The following is a 23735-nucleotide window of genomic DNA, read 5'->3' on the forward strand; positions in this document are numbered from 1 at the left end:
CATATGAGGATATTAAAAACATGCCCTACTGTCTCAAGGTTAGCACCACACCCTAGCAAATTTCGATTGTTAAATTCGACGTAGAAAAGTGATTTTTAATAATGCAACTTTTCACCAGAATTAAACTGATAGCGGGGACATCTTGCATACAAACGCATTGACATCTTTAGTGGTCCATATGTTTTTTTTCTCCAGGTTATGAAAGAGACATTGAGGTTGGGAAATGTTGTTACGTGGGCTCCTCGCGAAGCTACCCATGACTGCACTATAGAAGCTAACTTAACCTAGAGAAGTTATATATAACCGGCACATACAAATATTTCTTCTGTTTATAGATGTTCAGAGCCGTGAGTTACCAGTTACCACAGCTAGCACTACAGCGGAAATGCTTTCCGTCACCTTTTCAATATTTCTCTTAACAAAAACTTGTTTAATCTCAATTCATCACAATGCAATTGCAGGTTTTGAAATAAAGAAAGGGTGGCGGGTGAATATTGACATGACTTGCATACACATGAATCCAAAACACCTTCCGGACCCGATGCAGTTCAACCCATCTAGATTTGAAGTACCCGACTCTCTACCCAAACACTTCGTTTTTCTTTTAACTTCTTTTATACACAGAACTATTCTGAACCACTTAAATCTGTGGAGAGGAGGATCTAAACATGGTTGAAACTGGGCATGCTCACTGCCTCAGCAAACTGGCCTAACCCTTAACTGCAATTTCAAACACTTTATTTTTCATTGTTGCCAAGGTATTGACATTGAATGATGTATTACATACATATCGACTGTGTCAATTTTCTCCAGGAAATGCAAAAGCCGTATAGCTATATACCATTTGGGTCAGGACCCAGGTCATGCCTAGGAACCAATATGGCCAAGGCGACAATTATGATGTTTTTACACCGTGTAGTAAGTGGATACAGGTGAGTGAGAATTTGCAGTGCCATCATTTGATTTTTTCTTATCTTGTATGAGCAACATTACTGCTAGTGCCCATACGTGTCTGTGCAATTTATGGCCGTTTGTTTTGGGACTCGCTTTTGAGCAACGGTAAAAGCTTGCCTACGCTCTGTGGAGTGTGGGCATCGTATTGATGAATCTTAAACTATTTCCCCTTATTGTGTAGCTGGACAATACATGATTGGGATCCTAGAATGGAAAAGATATCATTCGTTCCAAGGTTAGCCAGTGGGTTGCCCATTACCTTGAAGGCCTTGTAAGAGAGTAGAACCTGGTATGCCTTAAAGTTAGGGCTCAATAATCCGGCAACTTGCCATTTGTGTGGACAGTCACTACCCCGTGGCTAGCGCCGGCTGCGAAGGCTGCTCCTTGTGCAAGAACATATTATGCTCGGGTCTTAGGGCTAGGGTTTCTGTTTTACTGGGGCTACATGTTTTGGGTCTTATTTGTGTTTTGTAGCACCTACGGTTGCTACTTTGTGGATTTAGTCTCATACTATTGCTTTGCTGCTTGTTCCGCTAGTTTGTTGTGTTAATGAAGCATTTCTTTTGTTGTGTTAATGAAGCATGTTGATGCACAAAATCAGTGGACTTTGGAACAATATAAATCTGATCGTAAATCACACTCACACACAAGAACACAACGATATATCGTGGTTTATTATATCCACATTAGTGTAGATCCAGTTTCCACTATGTTAAATGAGGGATAAATGAAAAAAAAAAAAAAATATCATCGGGAAGCTTGTCACTCATTTTGCAGAATCTGAAGTACGAATTCTTGCCAAAATAATGTTAATATTGATCAGATGATATAATATTACAAGTGGTACTAAGAAACCGCTATAAAGCAACAGCGACATCAACTTTTATATCAACGCTAGTTTCCTTTTTATATAATGTAACCAGGCAAATATAATAGGGATACAAGCACAACACGAAGCATCTGTACTTACCAAAAACAAGCAGATCAAACTTCAGTTGATGGAAATCGATTTGTACTGTTGGACCGTGGAGGTGATAGCCTGTTCAACAGGTAGCCTCTCCACGCTTGACGCCCCATAAAACCCATGAACTCCCTTGGTGCTCTTTAGTATAAATTCTGCCTCTCTTGGACCCGAGATTGGACCTGCAAATTGCACCAAACGATCTTCATGTTCATTAATATGATAAAAAGAAAACTTGGTAACAAGAAATGAAAAGCTCATGAGCACATACCACCATGGCAAAGCACAATGGCGTTGGCATTGATCCTACTTGCAGCATCTGCAATATTTTGTACACGAACTACACTTTCATCCAGTGAAACAGCCGTCTTTGCCCCTATAGAGCCGGATGTCGTGAGTCCCATATGAGCCACAATGATATCAGCACCAGCTTTTGCCATTTGCACAGCTTCATCTTGATTGAAGGCATATGGGGTTGTCAAGAGCCCCATCTTATGTGCTTTTTCGATCATCTCAACCTCCAATCTAATCATTCCATTAAGAAAAAGTTAATGTGCAGAATGCAATAAATTATAATATTAGTCTTTAAAAAAAAAAAAAAAATATCCCCACTTAGTGGGAAAAGGCTTTGTTGTTGTTGTAGTCTTTTAAAAAAAATCTCTGTTTAATACCTACCGGTATCCCATTCCAGTTTCTTCAAGATTTTGTCTAAAATTACCATCAAAGAGTCCAACTGTTGGAAAATTTTGAACCCCAGAGAATCCAATTGACTCCACCTGCCTTAAAAAGAAATCCATTTGGCGAAAAGGATCGGTGCCACACACCCCAGCAAGAACAGGTACCTTCTTCACCACCTATCATTATCATCAGCTCCACATCAGCAAAAAGTGTTTTAAAAGGTACATAGGAACGGGTAAGGTATTGCACTACTAATTTGACTTGTCAGTCTTTCAGTAAAGAACTGGAGATCTCTTATAAAGTTTTATACTACAGAGCGGTTGAAACTTACTGGCAAAACTTCATTGGCCATGTCAAGTACTACAGCATTTGCATCAGCAAACGGCAATAAGCCTGCCAATGAACCTCTCCCTGCCATGCGAAAGCGCCCTGAATTGTACACCACTATCAGATCAACACCACCAGCTTCCTCAAACTTTGCAGATATGCCTGTCCCTGCACCAGCCCCTATAATTGGAATTCCTCTATTTATTTGATCTTTGAGTTGCTGCAACACCACCCTAGTTCTTTGTAGAGTTTCTGTCACAGAAGTAATGCGTTACTGGTTAGATCTGAATCCAATAATGACATAAAACAAATCTGCGGCTCTATTCATTGAGAAAAGTTGCTTTAATATTCAATAATTAAATCCTTCTCCAAATCATTCAATGTAATTGAATTCCTATTAATATGATTCTAATTTACTCTAAGAAAATGAACACAGTTCAAACTACAACCTGGTCTTGCATCTGGGAAATCACTCAGGTTACGTGGAACGGTCTCGGAGCTTGACAAATTTATCTTCGAAACAGAACTTTCGTGAACTTGTTGGTTTGATTCATGAACTTCCGGTGGAGTAGACTGGATAGAACTCTTTGTACTAATCTCTAAAAATGAGTCAACCAATGCATTTGCAAACTCAGGATCATTTATATGATGAGCGTACACCCTTACCTATTAAAAACATGCACTATTTTCAATAGTAATGTTGGTCTTGGGCATGAAACCAAAGCAACTAGAGAAGGTTCGAGCATTGAAATAAATACACCATTGAATGGGAAATAATTGTACCTTCCGATCTTCATTTGTCTGGACCAGCCTCTGTAGTTCACTAATCAGAGAAGCAGTGACCTCCGGATCACGGAAAGGCTGCCCCAGTGCATCCAAAGCAGAGATACCCTTTTGCGGTAGGCAAACAACCACCTTTGATGATGATTTGTTCAACTTATCTGCTATAAAACCAGCAAATTTCTTGTTCTCATCTACAGTGGTTCTCATCAGTGAAACCTGAAAATGACGAGTATTGTTTCCATGTTATCCACACACAGACAACGCTTTTGAGCGTCATATTATGTTTAGAGACTTATCAGTTATTACCTGCTTATTATGTTCATGAATCTTTCTGTGTTGAAAATTGGATGGTATGGTATCCTTAGCTCCAAAATTTACCATATCCAAAGCTCCAACACTCAGTACTAAAGGAATCTTTTTCTCTATGATGGCATCAAAGCGGGAAGCATCGCAAGCCATGACACCCCCTACCACATGGTCTGCAACCTCTGTTGTTGTGATATCCAAAACCCCCTAAGTAAAACAAGGAAACCTTCCAAATAAACAAAACTTACGCAAAAAGACTAACGCAATACTAAGGTTAAATGAAATGAAATTACATAAAGGTTTGAACTTGGCACGTAGCAAACTGCAGCGGAAACAAAACAATGCATGTACCTGTCGGTAGTTAAATGAGATGAAATTGTATTATATTAATAAGAAAGAGTAGGCCTACGCTTCGAAATGAGCTCTGAAATACCTACATTTTTTTCAAGGATTTACATTAAAACTATGCGAAACAAATCATATCTCGAGCTTCAACAATCAAACAATCAAAATTCCCTTGTTCTGTAAATCGCTCTAGTTGATAAAAGCTGACCAAGTTCACATTTTTATATATCCATTCCGAAAATTCTACTCAAACAAATTGAAAAATCTTCAAATTTAACATACCAACACATACAAACGAATAAATTTCCAACAAAAGGTATTACCTTTATGAATCCATCTCTAACCAGAGACTCCATGGCTCTCCCTCCAACCCCAGTGGCATGAAAAACCAATGTCTCATACCCATGTTTCTCCAATCCCTCTTTAACCCCATTCACACATTGAGTCGTCACCCCAAACATGGTCAGCCCCACCGTCGGTTTCTCCACCCCTCCACCGCCACCACCTGAATCTCCGCCCCTCCCAACTCCCCCAACCACCATCCCACAGAACGCAGCAGCAGCATTGCTCAATACGACCCTGCTCACGCTATTAATCCCACAGACATCGACAATTGACGGGTACAACACCAGGTCCGAAGTCCCCACATAGTGATCGGTCCGCCCGCTCGCGACGGTCGATAAGATCAGCTTCGGTACTCCGATTGGCAGAGATCTTAGGGCGGAGGATATCAGTGCCGTGCCTCCGCTGCCTCCGAGACCTACAGCTCCGGCTAAAACGCCGTCGTTCTGAGCTTTGGATAGGAAGTTCTCGAGCGCTTTGCTCATTACAGCAACCGCTTCGCCTCTGTCCTCCGGAATCTGATCGGCTGATGCTTCAGAACTGTGACTGAGAATCTCCTTCCTCGAAACGAATTCGAAATCGGTTGGATTTGTATCGGTCTCGGTCCGACTCGCCGATACGTCCACCACCGATACTTTGACCTGCCGTTTCGGTATCGGACATTGAGATTCTGTATCGGATTTAAAAAATAAATAAATAAACGGCGAGAAGTAGAAGGATTTACCTTCAGTGAGGAAGCTGTGGAGAAGGCGTTGAGATGGGATCGGACCGACTCGGCGAGGAATCGTAGCTCGTCGAGCTTCGTATCGACGGTTCCGATACAGAAAACACGGGAGTTTTTATTACCGGCCGGCATTTCGAAGCGTCTGAGTTATGCAACTGAGTTGAGGATGACCAATGAGAACTTAGAATTTACTTGATCGGTGCTCTCAGAGACGGTTTCTGGAAGCAAATACTGAGCCAAAATGTAGCGCGTTCCGCGGTGGTTGGTAAATCTGCAATTCAAGCGAAGTTTGGATTAGGAGCCACGTCACCGCCACCAAATCTCATGTGGTGTGGTCTCTATCCGTGAGATTTGACTCTAGACGACGAGGAATTTTTAGTTGTGACGGGAATATAAATGGTATATCATGTATTTTAATAGAATCGGTGAAAATTTTTATTTTTTAAATTATTAACTTTTTAGCACACATATCTCACTATTTATATAATAACACGTGCTGTACCATCTCATGTACCGATCACACTGAAAAATCTTTCCTTGACAACAAAGTTAAGAAGGTTCACGTGTCAATAACATTTTTAAAACAGATGTCAAAAATATAATATAAATATATAATAGTAATAAATGATGTATCATTTACTCTAATCGAGATATTAAAGATGACATAGAAAAGAATGCTCAGCAAACAAAGACAAAAAGATGTCAAATTTGAAGCTGTCCTCAAATTTGATTTTTTCTATTTCCAAAGGCATTCCTCTTACCCTGCCTTAGACCAAACTCAACTATGGGCTAAATGCTATTTTTTAGGTTTTATTCCCAACGCAACCAATGCTAAATGTGTGGGCTAAAAGCTAAAACCTAAACAAAAGCCAGATTTAGCCCAGAATTAGTGTGGCTGGCCGACCATATATATGTAATTTATTTAGTTTTATATTTATAAATTCATTAAATCCAACGGTTAAGATATAATTTGATAAAATTCAACGGTAAAAAAAAAATTTAACAATCCAAATTTAAATTTAACAGGTAAAGTAATTAAAAAAATCGTTTATGTTTTCAGATTTTTTTTTATAGTGTTTAAAGAGTTTCATGGTGTCGGTTTGTGATTTTTCAATATTTGTCATAATCTAAATATTTTTAGAGTAAAATGTTCATAAAATTAAATTAGGATAGTCTACATAATTTTTTTTCTTTTAAAAAGTTACTTTAAGAAAAAAAAATAGTCTAAATTCATTCTTTAATAATCTGATGCTAAAATTTTATGCCGTAATGGTTGGAATTTTATGTTTTAGCCCAAGGATTGAAGATGGTCTTAGACCACACCCAATCCTAGGCTAAATGCTTTTTTTTTTAAGGTTTTACAAGTAATGGATCAATAGTTATGAGAGATACAAAAAAAAGACGGGTTTCTAAAAATACCGGAATCCTGCAGTATTCAGTTACCACTTCTAGATTTTCCAAGCACACCAAATGAGTTACTCTCATCCAATAACACATGAAACTTATATTTCTCCTTCAATTCAACTATCTTGTCTAAGGGGGCTATTTGGCCAGAATTCTACAAATTTTATTAAAAGGAAACAAAATTCAAATAAAATCAACCTACATCTAATTGCATTCAGCTATTGAAGTTCTCAGCAAAACTGAAGACAATTTGTCAACATGCAAATGACAGCGTTGAATGCTGAAAAGACAGTTTGTTTTTCTATTTGCCAGTGATTCACATAGAGATGGAAGCTTTCCTCAAAATGTAACATGACACCAAGACTTTAAGAAAAACCTTAAAAAATTGTGTCCACTGAAGTATGAGCAACCTATTTTGTGAAAGTGGATGATGCTGGATTGAATCATAAAACAGCTCACAACATATAAAAAATGAATAAATAAAATTTGATATACGGGAAAGCAACATACAGGAAAATAACCAAAAATACCAACGAAAAAAAGGGAAAACAATATACAGGAAAATACATTATCTTGATAAGTAAGAAGCAGATTGGAACAATGGAATTAGCAAAAAGCAAAAAAGCCCCAGCTCAAAACCCAATTTTTTTTCTAAATCTACTCCTAGATATGAACATTTAAGTGAAACCTAAACCCTAGACAGGCACAAATATTCAACTCTAATCCTAGATATGAACATTTCAGCGAAACCTAAACCCTAGACAGGCACAAATATTCAACTCTTCATAGAAAATTTACAAAAATTTAAAGAATGACAACCCCAGCCAAAAAAAAAATCCAAACATATCCAAAATTAGCAAGAGAAACACAAACCCAAAAGCAAATCAGCCTCTCACACTAAGCAAACATGGTAGCAGCCATGCACGCCCATGGCTCTTTCATCTTAGGAGGCCATGACTGACGACGGAATAACCAAAAATACCAAAGAAAGATCAGATTCCAAAAAAAACCCAAATCAAAATGAACCCTAGAAATTGAAATTCAGAATTGAAAATTCAAATTGGGGGAGCTCTAATATTTTACCTAAATAGCAACTTAGGAGTTGCCACTGCACCACTAATTCACAACTAAGCCGTAGCCATATCCATTCCTCAACAATCTTTGAATTTTAATTAAAACACAAAAAATATTAGAAAATGGTTAAAGATAAGTTATATAACCGCAGGCAAATCCATTCCCCAGCAATCTTTCAATTTTAATTATAAAAAAAAAAAAAACTGTTAATGATAGGTTACACACCTGACCCAGAAAGCGTTTGCAAACTCCAAAAACAAAACCCTAAAATTAGAAGATAAACGTTTCCTGCAACCAAAAATGAAATCAAACAAAAGATCCACACACAAATCAGCAAAAAATAAGGAAAGCATTTAGCAAGAATCGAATTTTACAACAATCAATTAAAAAAATCTCTCCAGATGAAATGTTCCATTTGTCCTAATAATATTAGGTTATATATATATATATATATATATATATATATAGCAATAAGATTAAAAAGTGAGAGAGAGAGAGAGAGATGAACCTTCATACGGAGGCTAGCAATCTGGAGCTCAAGAAATCTGTGGAAGCAAATGAAAGAGCCCTGATTTTCCATATTTCTTCCGTTCCAAGATGAGAGAAACGGAAGAGATGGAGCTGTGGCTGCTAGGGTTTAAGGAGGACAGAAACAGGAAGAGTGAAAGATGAGAGAGGGCTCACGTAAGAGAGAGAGGAAGAGTGAGAGATGAGAGCTGGTTGGGTTCAACTCTTGAGACTCGTGTCCCGTTAACTACAGGCCCCCATACTTTTCTCCGACTGTCCCCCATCTCCCACTCATGAAATCGAGGATCTGCAGCAATGACGCTGAGATCCCCACTCCTCCATCTCCCTTTCTCTCTCTCGCTCTGTCTCTCTCTCTGTCTCTCTCTCTATCGGAGGCATGGCCTCCCATCCCCGAAACCCTCACTGAATGACAGCAAACCTAAACCCACCCCAATCCGTCTCAAACAAACAAGACAAAATTGCCCTTTCAACCCAGCCCCAATACCAGCCCAAACCTCACAGTTTTGTTGTAAATAGCGTGAAATCGAGTGGCTCCCTGATAAGCCATATGGACAAAATTACCCTCTGAAATTTTGAGAATTACCCTCCCAACCCATGCAATTCGACCGGTATTGTTGTAAATAGGGTGAAATCGAGTGGCAAAGAATGAGGCAGCTACAGTGCCGTCCCCCCTCCAATTTTAGAATAGATAATTCCTTCCCCCCCCCCAAAACCGACCCATGCTAAATGTATGAGCTAAAAGCTAAAATCCAAACAAAAGCCAAATCCCCCCCCCCAGAATTTAGCCCAGAAAATGGTGCGGGCACCATCAGTGGGACCCCACCCACATGGGCATGTCTTCCATGATTTATTGAATTCAACGATTGAGATAGAATATAATCAAATTTAACAGTAAAAAAAAAGATCTAACGCCCCAATTTTAAATCCAAAGGCTGAAATAATTTTAAAAAAAATATTTAACTCAGAATTCACCCAAATTTAGTGATTTTTCAATATTTATCGGAATTTAAATATTTTTAAGTTAAAATGTTCATAAAATTAAATTATGATAATGTAAATAATTTTTTTAAATTGCTTTAAAAGAAAAAATTAGACTAAATTTATTCTTTAATAATCTCAGACTAAAAAATTTAAACCAGAAGGGTTGGAACAGAAAAATTGTTTCTGGGCTAAAAATTTTAGGTTTTAGCCCAAATGTTGGAGATGGTCTTAGAATGCTAGCATATTTAAGTATTATTTTATTATTTTTAAACAAACAACAACCTAACTTTTATTAACTCTAAAAAAAACATAAATGAAGCAATAATTTTTGGCATATCAGGTGGAAAGAAAATATTAACAATATATCAAATTGCCAAGTCCATCATCAAATTGAAATTTGATATTTTGAATTTGACGTCTCCTTTGGAGATAGAGGTAAAAAAAATGTACACATAAAATAGGTGCAGACAATTTAAACTCCGCGTCATTCACTTTTTTTATTTTTTAAGTGCAATAGTTTTCCACTTTCGGCAATGTTCTTATGTTTTTTACAATTTCAGCTACAGTACTAGGTCTCACTTAATGCTGACTTTTATGCAAGATTTAACTATTATAAAATTTATTAGGTTCGATTCTCGCCAAAAGTGAAATTGAACCAATTATTGTTAGTCTATTGTAAGGCTACACCCCCATACCCATTAATATAAATAATATCGTTTGTTAAAAAAAAAATTAACTATTGTAAAATTCATTAAATTCCTATATGCAAAATATAAATCGTTGATTTTTCAGACCACTCAGTAATACGTATCATATATCAATTTTTCTTTCAAATTGAAAATTGACATAGGAAACAGATTAGAGCCAATGGCACAGATCCAGCATCATGCTTTCCACTATCTTACTCTTTGAAATTCCATTCCAACCACCGTAGCGAAAACCTCATCCACCACCAAAAATCTCCTCATCTAAAACTCAAGCCCAACCAACACAACACTAACGAAGGTCCATGCACTCTCATTCGCTAAACATGCACCTCAACCTCTCGCGCCATTTCTTTTCCAACATCAACCAATCATCTTCAATCATTACCATAGCTACTGGAAGCACTCCAAAAGAAAATCAAAACAGATACGAGTAGTTAGAAGAACAATGAAATATTCACTTAGGACTCGCTTTTTCTTGGGATGTTTTAGTTCTAGCTTATTTGGGTAAACTGCCATTATCACAAGGTTGCTGATTACCCCCTAAAACTATTTATTCAGCTAATCACCCCCTTAATTAGTATAAGGTTGTGAATCACCACTTGGCCGTTCAATTTAAGAGAATTTCATCCAAATTTACGTTAAGTGAGTGACATACTTTTGAGTGCATAAAGCCCCATGAACTATCATAAAGATGTCAATTACCCCATCTCTCCCGAACTATATGGATAAAATTCTCTTGAATCTTATTGTTTTCTCGAGTCGAATTCCAGGTTTGTCCGTGAAACTATGTCACATGCCTCTCGCATGACGCCACTTAACGGAAATTTGCAGTGGGGTAGCTAAAAATTCAGACCAGGAGGCCTTTAAATCATATAAAAAAAAGTTCGACAAAAAATATAGCAATATAAAGACTGGTAGATCTTTAATATGTATGAAAAATTTAGTATTAAAATAATTATATCATAAAAACAGAACTTGTTACAGATTAACAATGAAGTTAACATTAATTTCAAACAAAACTTTAAAATCATGGCTCAATACTATTATTATAGATTTTTCTTCAACATAAATTAACCTTGTGTTATAAATAGGCAAAAGTTAGAGAGATAACCTTTGCTAAGGACAAGAGCGAAGCGGATGCAAAATATCATATTGTTTTGTTTCGTAACTATAACACAAAAGGATTGCAAATAAAAAGAAGAAGTAAGGGATACTGATATCATTGCTTTCAGTTCTTTTCTCTTTCAATTGTTGTATCTTGATCACCCATGGAGTGCTCTATTTATAGAGCCACATCCGTAGGTTTACAGAGAATGAAATCACCTATGACAAACCAAACAATCATCTATGATAAACTACTTTTGAAAAAGCATAACACAACAAACTATTCCCTACTATTCACTACTATTCCCATGTGGGCAATCAATCATTCTCATAATTTTTGGATGCCCACATATCAACATCAATTGCCTCGTTAAAACCTTGCTTGGAAAAACCTAGTGGGAAAAAATCATAGCAAAGGAAAAAGAGTACAACTTTACCTGGATTGTTGATATAATGTTAAGCATGCTTATGTTGCCTTATTAAAACGTTGATAGGAACAACCCAGTGGGAAAAATCATAGTTGAAGGAAAAAGAGCACAACATGCATGTATCATGAATGCTCCCCTTGAATTGTATCTCCCTCTGATTTCGCATTCTTCAAATTCAGTTGATTGGTAAGTCGACATAATCCGATTCCCTGCACTAGCTTCTGAAACGTGCACTTTGGTAAAGATTTGGTGAACATGTTTCATTAGAACGAATTTGTCTGACTTCAATAACTTTAGCCTTATGAAGCTCATGTGCATTGAAAAACTTTGGAGATATGTGTTTAGTCTTATTGCCCTTGATGAATCCTTCCTTCATTTAGGCAATACATGCTGCATTATCTTCATGAATGACAATTAAAGTGTCTGTCTTTGAAGGTAGACCACATGAATTCCGGATATGATGGATCATTGATCTTAACCAAGAACATTCACGACTTGATTCATGCAAAGCAAGTATTCCCGAGTGGTTGAAAGATGTAGCAACTAATGTTTGCTTTGTTGAGCGCCATGAAATTGATGTATCTCCATTAGTGAACACATATCTAGTTTATGAGCATGCTTTGTGCAAATCAGAGAGAAAACCAGCATCTGCATATCCAACAAGAATCTGGTCATTTGTGGATTTCTCTTAGTGGGAAAGGCTCGTGTCTGTTGTCCCATGAAGGTATTGTAATACATCTTTGATTCCCTTCCAATGACGCATTGTTGGAACAGAGCTATACCTTGCTAACAAGTTGACTGAAAAAGCTATATATGGTCGAGTACATTATGCTAAATACAATAAAGCACCTATTACACTCAAATATGGTACTTCTGGACCAAGGACCATTTCATCATCTTTTCTTGGATGGAATGTGTTAATACACAAAATCAGTGAGGACTTTGGTACAACAGAAAGTGTCAAGTTTGTAACCTTCGCTAGATTGCTCTGGTCACTAGTGTGGATAAGTATGTAAATGGATAGAGACAAGGAAGCAAACACAAGATGTACGTGGTTCACCCAGATTGGCTACGTCCACGGAGTAGAGGAGTTCTCATTAATTGTGAAGGATTTACACAAGTACATAAGTTCAAGCTCTTCTTTAGTGAATACTAGTGAATGATTTAGTACAAATGACAATAGGGATTATTGTGGGAGAATGATCTCCTTTTATAGAAGAGAGTTTCTAGCTTTGTTCTGGCCTTGACACGTGTCATGATGTGATTGGCATTTAATGTTGATACATGTCACCCTATGATTGGCCTCTTGGTGTTGACACGTGTTGCGCTGTGATTGGCCTCCTGGTTAGAGGGAAACTCTTCTGGGTCCTTGACGGTATAACGTTGATCGGTGCTTAGTAGTTTTGGGATTGGTCAAGTATGGTACAAGCAGTGCTCCCCTAAGTTCCCGAGTGAGGGAAGCTCCTCGGTTGAGGACTTGCAAGATCCAAGCCGCTGAGTAATTACGAAACTTCTAAGTACCGAAGTGTGGTATCGTTTTCACTTGCCTTATCTGTCTCATAGGTAGATGTGGTATCTTCTCTGGTAGTACTTTTTCTCCATCTATGGGTGGTATCTTTAACCGATGAGGATGCACAAGGTAACGTATCAATTTCACTTGAAGCTTACTTGTAGTTTTGGGCTTTGTTAAGTGCGATACAAACCCTATAGTAAGAGTCCCCCAAGTCTCTGAGCGAGGAGATCTGCCGAAAGAGGTGATAGACAAAGTAAGCAATCAGAGTTCCAAGCAGTTAGTCTCAGATCGAAAGTTTGATCTCGTGTTCCTGCTGATTATTCTCCTTCTCCTTGTTCTGTAGACATCAACAAGGATAAAGAAAAGGATATGGAGAAGATATGATATGAGATACTTTTGCTTTTGAAGAAGTAACTTTCCACAGGCTTATTCTTAAACTGGGCTGGAGGGTTTTCTGGTTTCCTCCAGAGTATAAGGCCGACTCAAGAATTTGAGGATCAAAACAAGTCCATCAAATCAAGAGTGCGTTCGACCTTGATGATATGGGATACTTTTGCTGTTGATAAAGCAATAGATAAATCGGTACGTGTTCTGTTGCGCTTGTCTTCACGTGCTTCCTTGTATCATTCTCACTTGCCCCATCTGTTCCTCAGGCAGATGTGGTATCTTCTCTGGAAGCACAAGAATCTGAAAATGAGTACTCGAGAATAATGCCAGGTAAGTAATCAGGCAAGTGGTTCCAGGCAGTCAGTTCCTAACTGGAAGCTTGATTCTAAGTGCTGACTGATTGCTCTCTTTCTCCTTGTATTGCAGGTAAGAACAAGGGCGAACGAAAAAGACAGGGAAAAAGCATGATATGGGTTACTCTTGCTTTTAACCTTGATGATATGAGATACTCTTACTCTGGTGTGGCTTGTTTGCAGATGTATTATCAGGGGAAAGAAAGTTGAGTATTTCGAGAGACTTCGTTGGGAATGCCCTCTCAGTTATGAAAAAAAGTTGAGAATTTTTGCAGGTCTGCTTGTCCATTGAGGATGGAGGTCGCCATATATAGGAGTTTTCCCAACAAGTAGTAATGTTATTCATTTACCCTTCTTGTTCATAGCAATGTAGTGGGAGTTGTAAGCTTCACGTGTTTTAACTTTGTCAGAGCACTTTGAAAAAGTGGTCCATAGTGCCCGGATAGCTGATGTTACGCGTGAAGATTGCAGACAAGCTTTATCTAAGAAAATCTGGCTCTCGAAGCTCAGAGAGTGGTGCATCGACGATTTTTGGGAAAAAAGATATGTTAAAGATCTGGCTCTCGAAATTCGGAGAGCGTTGCCTCTTCGATTTTTGAACAAGCAATCCTATTGGGAGTCTGGCTTTTGAGATTCGGAGAGCAGTGCCTCTTTGATTTTTGAGAAAGCAATCATGTTGAGAGCCTGGCTCTTAAGATTCGGAGAGTGGTGCCTCCTTGAATTTTGAGCAAGTAATCCTGTTAGGGGTCTGGCTCTCGAGATTCGGAGAGCGGTGCCTCTTCGATTTTTGAGCAAGCAATCTTGTTGGGAGTGTTTTCTCGGATGTGAGTAAAGGTTGGGCATTTTTACCAGTCTGCCTTGCCACGAGCACGGAGGTTGACACACATAGGGACCTTCTAGTTATCAAGTAGTTATCTGAGGTACCTAAGGAGTTGATGTTGCATGTGGAGATTGTCGACAAATTTTACTCAGGAAAATCAGCTTCTCGAAATCTGGAGAGTGGTGCCTCTTCGATTTTTGAACAAACGGCCTTGCTGCCCTTTCTTTTATAGGGGCACCAATTGTGTGCAAGAAGTACGTTCAGAGAGTTATTGCTTGTAGGAATTTTCCCCTTATTTTTGTACTTCAGAGATTTATTGGACCTCATTTTTCCTTCATCATTTTTGAAAATGTCTGGCCTATCCGACCATCGATTTGACTTGAACTTTGATGAAGAGGCAGCCATGCATTCTCAAGACAACATATGGCACCCATCCTTAATATCCCCTACTGATCATCTTACTATTGGTTACTCTGTGATGAAGAATGATATGACCGTTGCGGTGGTGGTAGGAACCTTCTCATTCCCAAAGATAACAGACTACTTTCCAAACGGTCTGATGAGTTGGCTGTTAAGGATTTTCTGGCTCTCAGTGTTCAGTGTGCAAGTTCTTTGTCTAATATGGCCCAATGCCTATTTGCTCGAACCCGCCAAGTTGAATCATTGACGGTTGAAGTGATAAGTCTTAAACAGGAGATCAGAGGGCTCAAGCATGAGAATAAACAATTGCACATGCTCGCACATGACTATGCTACAAACATGAAGAGGAAGCTTGACCAGCTGCAGGAATCTGATGGTCAGATTTTACTTGATCATCAGAGGTTTGTGGGTTTGTTCCAAAGGCATTTATTGCCTTCGTCTTCTAAGGCTATACCGCGTAATGAAGCTCTAAATGATCAACCTTAAGTGCCTTCTCCTTCTGGGGTTCTGCCCAGTACTGAGGCTCCAAATGATCACCCTCAGGTGCTTCCTCTTTTTGGGGCTCTACCGACTGCTGAGACTTCTCCTGAGCAACCTTTGTGAAGGCTCCATCTTGTTTGTTTATTTTGATTCATGTATATTTACATATTTGTAACTTATCGAAGATATCAATAAATAAGTTTTGCTTCATTTCAACGTATTGTGTTAAATACACCAAGGCTTCTTTCACTAAGTTCTTTGAATTTTTTCTTTTGTTGAAGCTTGTATGTTGAAGCTTTGTGAGTGAAGCATGTAGGTTGAGGTGATGCTCCCTTAATTTCCTAAGTGAGGAAAACTTCTCGGTTGGAGACTTGAAAAATCCAAGTCACTGAGTAGTCGTGAAACTTCCAAGTACCGAGGTGTAGTAGCATATGGTAGGAGTCCCCCAATTCTCTGGTTGAGGGAGTTGACGAATGAGGTGTCATGCTAGTAGCCAAGTTTCCAAAGTAACAAAACTTCACCATTTTCCTTTCTAAGGGGTAGCCCAAAAGTCCTCCTTCATGTATATTTGTTATGAAAGTTGTTAGGCCCAAAGAAGAGGAGGCCTAGGCTTTTTTTTTTTTTTTTTTTTTCCGAATTTTCGAATTTCCGAAAAAAAAATATATTTATATATTTAAGTTTTATAGGTTAAGCTTTAGTGTTGAAGCTTTGTAGGTGAAGCTTTGAGGTTGAAGTTTTGTTGGGTATCATGAATTGATTTTACTTCACACTATCTTGATCAAGAATGTGTGAAGCTTTTGGCATTTGTAGTTGAAGCTTTGTAGGTGAAGCTTTTATGTTGAAGCTTTGTAGGTGAAGCTTTTATGTTGAAGCTTTGTAGGTGAAGCTTTTGTGTTGAAGCTTTGTAGGTGAAGCTTTGGAGTTGAAACTTTTGTAGGTGAAGCTTTGGAGTTGAAGCTTTGTAGGAGCTTTGGAGTTGAAGCTTTGTAGGTGAAGCTCTTGTGTTGAAGCTTTGTAGGTGAAGCTTTTGTGTTGAAGCTTTGTAGGTGAAGCTTTGGAGTTGAAACTTTTGTAGGTGAAGCTTTGGAGTTGAAGCTTTGTAGGTGAAGCTTTGGAGTTGAAGCTTTGTAGGTGAAGCTTTTGTGTTGAAGCTTTGTAGGTGAAGTTTTTGTGTTGAAGCTTTGTAGGTGAAGCTTTGGAGTTGAAGCTTTTGTAGGTGAAGCTTTTGAGTTGAAGCTTTGTAGGTGAAGCTTTGGAGTCGAAGCTTTGTAGGTGAAACTTTTGTGTTGAAGCTTTGTAGGTGAAGCTGTGGAGTTGAAGCTTTTGTAGGTGAAGCTTTGGAGTTGAATCTTTGTAGGTGAAGCTTCCTTTGTAGGTGAAGATTTGGAGTTGAAGCTTTGGAGTTGAAGCTTTTGTAGGTGAAACTTTGTAGGTGAAGCTTTAGAGTTGAAGCTTTGTAGGTGAAGCTTTGGAGTTAAAGCTTTGTAGGTGAAACTTTTGTGTTGAAGCTTTGTAGGTGAAGCTTTGGAGTTGAAGCTTTTATAGGTGAAGCTTTGTAGGTGAAGCTTTTGTGTTGAAGCTTTGTAGGTGAAGCTTTGGTGTTGAAGCTTTGTAGGTGAAGCTTTTGTTTTGAAGCTTTGTAGGTGAAGCTTTATAGGTGAAGCTTTGGTGTTGAAGCTTTGTAGGTGAATCTTTTGTGTTAAAGCTTTGTAGGTGAAGCTTTGGAATTGAAACTTTTGTGGGTGAAGCTTTGGAGTTGAAGCTTTGTAGGTGAATCATTTGTGTTGAAGCTTTGTAGGTGAAGCTTTGGATCTAAAGCTTTGTAGGTGAAGCTTTGGAGTTAAAGCTTTTGTAGGTGAAGCTTTGAAGTTGAAGCTTTTGTAAGTCAAGCTTTGGAGTTGAAGCTTTGTAGGTGAAGCTTTGGTGTTGAAGCTTTTATTGGCACCATAAATTGGTTTTGCTTCACATTGTCTTGATCAAGAGTGTGTGAAGCTTTTGCGAATTGTAGTTGTCCTTCATTGATGAAGCTTTTGTTGGCACCATAAATTGGTTTTGCTTGACACTGTCTTGATCAAGAATGTGTGAAGCTTTTGAGAATTGTGGTTGAACTCCTTTGATGAAGCTTTTGTTGACACCATAAATTGGTTTTGCTTGACACTGTCTTGATCAAGAGTGTGTGAAGCTTTTGAGAATTGTAGTTGCCCTCCATTGATGAAGCCTTTTGTTGGCACCACAAATTGGTTTTGCTTCACACTGTCTTGATCAAGAGTGTATGAAGCTTTTGAGAATTGTGGTTGAACTCCTTTGATGAAGCTTTTGTTGGCACCATAAATTGGTTTTGCTTCACATTGTCTTGATCAAGAGTGTGTGATGGTTGAACTTCTTTGATGAAGCTCTTGTTGGCACCATAAATTGGTTTTGCTTCACACTGTCTTGATCAAGAGTGTGTGAAGCTTTTATGAATTGTAGATGTCCTCCATTTATGAAGCTTTTGATTTCCACCATAAATTGGTTTTGCTTCACACTATCTTGATCAAGAATGTATGAAGCTTTTGAGGATTGTAGTTGCCCTCCATGGATGAAACTTTTGATTTCCACCATAAATTGGTTTTGCTTCACACTATCTTGATCAAGAGTGTGTGAAACTTTTGAGAATTTGTAGTTGTCCTTCATTGATAAAGCTTTGTTGAATTTCCCAATTTATTTTTTTTATTTTTTTTATTTTTTTTGGGGAAACTAGAATTTTGTTGAATTTCCCAATTTCCCTCTATTTTTTTGGGGAAAACTAGAAATTTGAAAATATGGGAGAGACAACGTACACAAATTTTGCTTTCACACTGTTGAACAAGAGATTGTGATGCAAGCCACACCTTGTAGTAGTCGAAGGTTTGGATGAACTATATAAATTGAATTTGCTTCGAACAGTCTTGATCAAGAGTGTGTGAAGTTTTCTATGAGTTGTAGTGTTTGCATTGTTACAGAGGAGAAATGTCTGAAGTAGATGCAAGAGGGCTGAAGAGCTTGATCTTCGTATACCATGCACTGAAGCCGTTGTTGGCTTGCAATAAGACTTTGTTGGTGACTATAACTCTTGTTAAGCATAAGTGTTCCCCTAGTTGAGTTGTAAAGCTTAAGGGTTTTTGATTATTTTTGAATGCTAGGAGTTCACATGTACAAGTTGTACCACTCATCTTCTGGTTGGTGGAATGAATGGTGGGTTACTTTCATCACTTGGTTGGTGGTACGAAGGTGAGTTCCTTCACCACCTTTCATCACATTTCATCACCTGGTTGGTGGCACGAAGATGAGTTCCTTCTTAACATTTCATCACCTGGTTGGTGGCTTAAAAGAGAGTACGGGTTATACATTTCATCACCTGGTTGGTGGCATGAAGATGAGTTCCTTCTTCACCTGATTGGTGATAAGAGTGGCAAGTTGCCAAATAATATTAGAGTACGGGTTGTACAAGTTGCTAAATAATATTAGAGTACGGGTTGTACATTTCATCACTTGGTTGGTGGCATGAAGGAGACTACGGGTTGTATATTTCATCACCTGGTTGGTGGCATGAAGATGAGTTCGTTCTTCACCTGGTTGGTGATAAGAGTGGCAAGTTGCCGAATAATATTAGAGTACGAGTTGTACATTTCATCACCTGGTTGGTGGCACGAAGGTAAGTTCCTTCTTCACCTAGTTAGTGGCACGAAGGTAAGTTCATTTTTCACCTAGTTGGTGATAAGAGTGGCAAGTTGCCAAATAATATTAGAGTACGGTTGTACATTTCATCACCTGGTTGGTGGCATGAAGGAGAGTACGGGTTGTACATTTAATCACCTAGTTGGTGGCATGAAGGAGAGTTCCTTCATCACCTAGTTGGTGAGAATAAGGGCAAGGTGTCGAGGTACATTGTAGCAAGTGTCGAATGACACAAAGTGTGTTGAACCCTTTCGAAGCACTGTTGGCTTATGTTTGGATGTGTTGGAATGTATGATGTTTATGTATGAATGTGTTGCAATGTATGATGTTTATGTTGATTGACATGAGTGATGCTTATGAATGTTTTGTTATGCATGAAGGGATCCATGCTTTCGATATGTGAACCATGTTGGTTGTAACACTTAGTATCACATACTTTGTGTCAAAGTACGCATGTTGAAGCTTTGAGTTGGAGTATAGAGGTAGGTCAGCGTAGACTAAGTGTTCCAATTCTAGGAATGCAAAAGACTCAGAAGAAGTTCTCTGAATTCCCTCTTCTTTAAATATTTGCCAAATGGCTTGTGTGACAAAAGATATCAAACGATTGAGGGTCAAAACATTTGCAATGTGTATGCCTTCTTATAATAGCATTTCCTTCAATACCTAGTCCTCTATTTTGAAAGAGTAAGGCTTGGCCCCATAGTCATAATAGTCGACGGTACGTTCACCCCTGATTGTCTTGATACGAACTTTTATCCCTCTTGTTGTAATGAGCTTGCTGAGAGTAAAAATCATTCCTCTTACCATGAGACAAATATGTTTGGTGACTTAGCGAGTAGCTAAATGAGGCAGAAGATGATGCAATGGGTGTCTGAATTGCCAAGATCTCCTCACTTGGTAGAACTTGACTTCCACTTCCCACTTGTTGATAGGGGTTAACCATATGGGGGTTCCCTTGGTATGTCCTTGCTTCGGCGGAGGCGTGGATGTAAGCTTGTGCCATCACTTCAAAGTAAGTCTTCCAAGTGTTGCCATTGATCATGTACTTGAAGAAACAATCACGTAGGCATGCTGTGAAGACTTTGAGGGCGGTCTTGTCATCTGCCTCAGCGCAGCGAGAATACTCATGGCTGAAGCGACCAGCATACTCTCGTAATGACTCGTCCGGCTTCTGGCGAATAGTGTACAAGTCATCTGCAGAATGTAAACGATCGTTCTGGAAAATATGTTGAAAGACAAACAGTTTCCGTAGTTCCTTAAATGAGTCTACTGTCTCAGGTGGAATACGACAATACTAGTTTAGAGCTCCGCCAAAGAGTGTGGAAGGGAAGAGAAGACATCACTCTTCGTCGGTGTGCATCCAATATGCCATAGTGGACTCAAAGAGGTTAAGATGTTCAATCGGGTCCTCCCTTCCAGTATAGAGTTGTAAACCAAGCTTTTGTTTTGTCTTCGCTTGAAGGGGGTGTCGAGGATCCTCCTTGTAAAAGGGCCATGCCTAGGTTGGTTCCAATCAAGTATCTCAGCTTGTTGTTCGGCTTTCAACTTGTTTACTTCCTTAAGGAGCTGTAGGACAAGAGGGTCCTGAGTGGAGTCATGTACCACTGGAGCTTTCTTTCGTAAATCTCCATCTCCTCTTGGAAGTAGGAAGGTTTGATCAAGAGCATGTGATTTTTCCCTGGACTTACCGTACTGACTTCCAAGGTATGTCTGTCGAAACATCTCTGAGTCCCCTATACCTTCGTGTTTCTCTAGGACTTGTTGCCCCTTCCCCAAATTGGTAGCCGGCCTGGGACATGGGAGGGGACCGAGTCTCTTAAAGACCTTTGGGTCATTGATCTTCGAGCTTACATGGATGAGATTGTCTCAACGTTGCTTTAGGAAGTCTCAACAGTCGCGAAATACGACTTTCGATCCTTCCACTCCTTCTGTGATGAGGTGCCTTTCTCCACTCCTCTTGCTTCGGGTTGAAGCAGCTGGTTTGAAAGAAGTCTCATGTTGGTCACCATTTCGATGAGTAGCTCACTCCTCAAAAGGAATACCCATGTCGAGGGCAAATAACCCTCTGTGTTGAGGGGTACCCAGTTGATGGTTGACTTCCACAGGGGTGATAAGCTCGTGTGTTTTAGTATATTTAGCCTCGTGGAACATCTTGAAGACATTCTCATACCACTTTTGGAAGATCTCATTCTTCATCACTATCTTGTTGTTCTAAGCCTCCAGCTCATCGACTTTTGCCTGAAGAGCAAACTTTTTTTGTTTCTTCTTTCGTTGCTTCGCACCAGGTGCGAGGAGGGTGTCGTTCTACGTGTTGTGGCTTCCTTTACTCCCCATGTTGGAGAGGGATGATTGGTCAAAAGAAAGTGTACGAATGGTGGAAACCAACTTGACAAAGGTGAAAAGAGTAGGAATAAGTTCGTGAAGGGAAAATTATGAGTTTTCACATATAGGGATTTCAAAATGACTATCATGCATATACAAATCAAATTTAATGTACGAAAGCAGCGGAAGCATTTATAACAAATTATCAAAGCTATAGTCATGCAAATCCCCTTCAAGGTTCATAGGTTTATATATAATGCATCAAAACAATTTTAGAGAAGAACAAAGTGAAGGTTTAGTCTAATACCTCTTGATCTAGACTTGAGACCAAGGATGGACCACCTCCAAACCCTTTGTTCCTTGAACTCCTTGAGCCTAGCTTCCCTCCTTGCCTCCTCCACTTTGTTAGAATGAGTGCTCCTAGGTTCTCTTCAAGTTTCCAAAGTAGGAAACCTCTAAAGATCCTCACCCACTAGTGTAGTGAGAATGATGAAGGAATAACCAAAAGGGTGAAAGATGTGTTAGTAAAAACACCCCTAAGGTGGCCGGCCTTTGTAGTGTTAGAGAGCTATTTTTCTTTTGCCTCTTTGTTGTTTTAACACTTCAAAAACCCTAATGAACAATATCTCTATAAAGTTCCTTATATAGACAAAAAGAAACCTAGTCAACCACTTGACTAAATATCTCTCCCTTTCCACTTAAAGTGGCCGGCCTCTTGTGTTATATTTCAAGTCATCCAATGCTCGAATAAAAGCCCAATGGGTTTAGGCCCAATGGGCCCAATTAAACCCGAACGTTTCTTTAAGCCTAAAACGATCTTTATCGCTTTTATGATTTCTTTAGACTTTCTAAATTAATCACAATACTTAATTAATCCAATTAATTATTTCCATCATCCATTAGTTACTCACTACATTAGTGTATTGGTGAACAATCTTTTAGGTTCTAATTAGCAAGGCAGTGAGGTGATTGGCACCAATCCAATTGATTATATTTAATCCAATCACTTAGTGAATTAAAACATACTTTTAATTCACCTTCTTCTTTGACGACTACATTTAATCATTTAGAAGAACTCACAAGCCATGAGTGACATCTAACCATATATCATGGCTACCCAAGCTAATGTAGAAGTTTGTTCGGAGAACCTATTCAGTTGGAATTACAATGTAATTCGATCCTTCTCTAAAACAATACTCTCAATCACATTACTAGGGTATGGAAATATTATGTCAAACCCCTAATGTGATTATTCCTTCTTATATGATTCTTTTGAGTCGTATAGGAACGCTTTCCTTTATTACGCTCGATACTTCGGCCGAAGATTCCCGAATCATATCTTAGAGTATTATTCCTCTCTTATCGAGGATTAGAGATTCCTTGTTGCGCATACACTTGCCTTCATGACTAAGTGGCTTAACCCCAATTATGCCGTGGACACCCGCGAATGGGGAGACTTTGACATAATCAAAGATTAAGTACTTAACCACAAGACAACGACGATGCCTCAAGTCAAATGACTACTTACATTATTCCAACCGTTAGAGTTACTTGCTTGACATGTGAGTAGACCTCCATGCAAGTACTCTCGTTCGATTGTGTTCAGTGAACTCATTCCCTTAATGAGCACCTACATACTTGTCTTAGTGTCACAACACGAATGGGATGAGACTTTCCATCCTTCCATTTGAAGCAGACACAGTATGTACCGGTCTAAGCATTGTCAGTATCCCTCCGACAATCCAATGACCAGGAACCTTTTTGGACATTTGGTTATGTGAAGAAGGTCTCTATAGTCTAACATCATTAGATTACTTCTTCAATCGATCCATTGTCCATGGATACACTATTTAGGACATATATCGTTTATTGAGATAGTCCTAATTAGTATCTTTGCCATTTGATGTATAAGATTCATCTATACATTGATTTATTTGTCCTGAAAGGTTTCTTCCAAAGATTGACTTTCAGGGCATATTTCCAACAGTGCGATTCCCACAGACGACGCCAAATGTTAATGCACAAAATCAATGAGGACTTTAGTACAACAAAAAGTGTCAAGTTTGTGACCTTCGCTAGATTGCTTCGATCACTAGTG

The 23735-nt window shown here is 38.8% G+C and overlaps 1 protein-coding gene across 1 annotated transcript; it reads right to left on the minus strand.

Moving 5' to 3' along the window:
* Nucleotides 1-1746: 1746 nt before the first annotated feature.
* On the minus strand, nt 1747-5704 carry LOC126604772 (toMV susceptible protein tm-1(GCR26)). Its single transcript, XM_050272085.1, has 9 exons — nt 5421-5704; nt 4678-5337; nt 4010-4216; nt 3704-3919; nt 3370-3586; nt 2925-3172; nt 2591-2769; nt 2187-2440; nt 1747-2097 (listed from the first exon to the last, which is right to left on the minus strand). The coding sequence occupies exons 1-9, from the start codon at nt 5550-5552 to the stop codon at nt 1946-1948; spliced, it is 2265 nt and encodes a 754-aa protein (XP_050128042.1). The 5' UTR covers nt 5553-5704; the 3' UTR covers nt 1747-1945.
* Between the last annotated feature and the right edge of the window lie 18031 nt (nt 5705-23735).

The sequence above is a fragment of the Malus sylvestris genome, chromosome 15, assembly GCF_916048215.2.
Source record: "Malus sylvestris chromosome 15, drMalSylv7.2, whole genome shotgun sequence".
Lineage (NCBI taxonomy): Eukaryota > Viridiplantae > Streptophyta > Magnoliopsida > Rosales > Rosaceae > Malus > Malus sylvestris.

What these genes read in the sequence shown, in the direction of transcription:
- LOC126604772 (XM_050272085.1), bottom strand. Translation starts at nt 5,552, where the DNA reads ATGCCGGCCGGTAATAAAAACTCCCGTGTTTTCTGTATCGGAACCGTC. An exon ending in TTCATGAACATAATAAGCAG is followed by an intron (nt 3,920 to 4,009) that starts GTAATAACTGAT and finishes CGTCATTTTCAG; the next exon opens with GTTTCACTGATGAGAACCAC. An exon ending in GAAACTGGAATGGGATACCG is followed by an intron (nt 2,441 to 2,590) that starts GTAGGTATTAAA and finishes TGGAATGATTAG; the next exon opens with ATTGGAGGTTGAGATGATCG.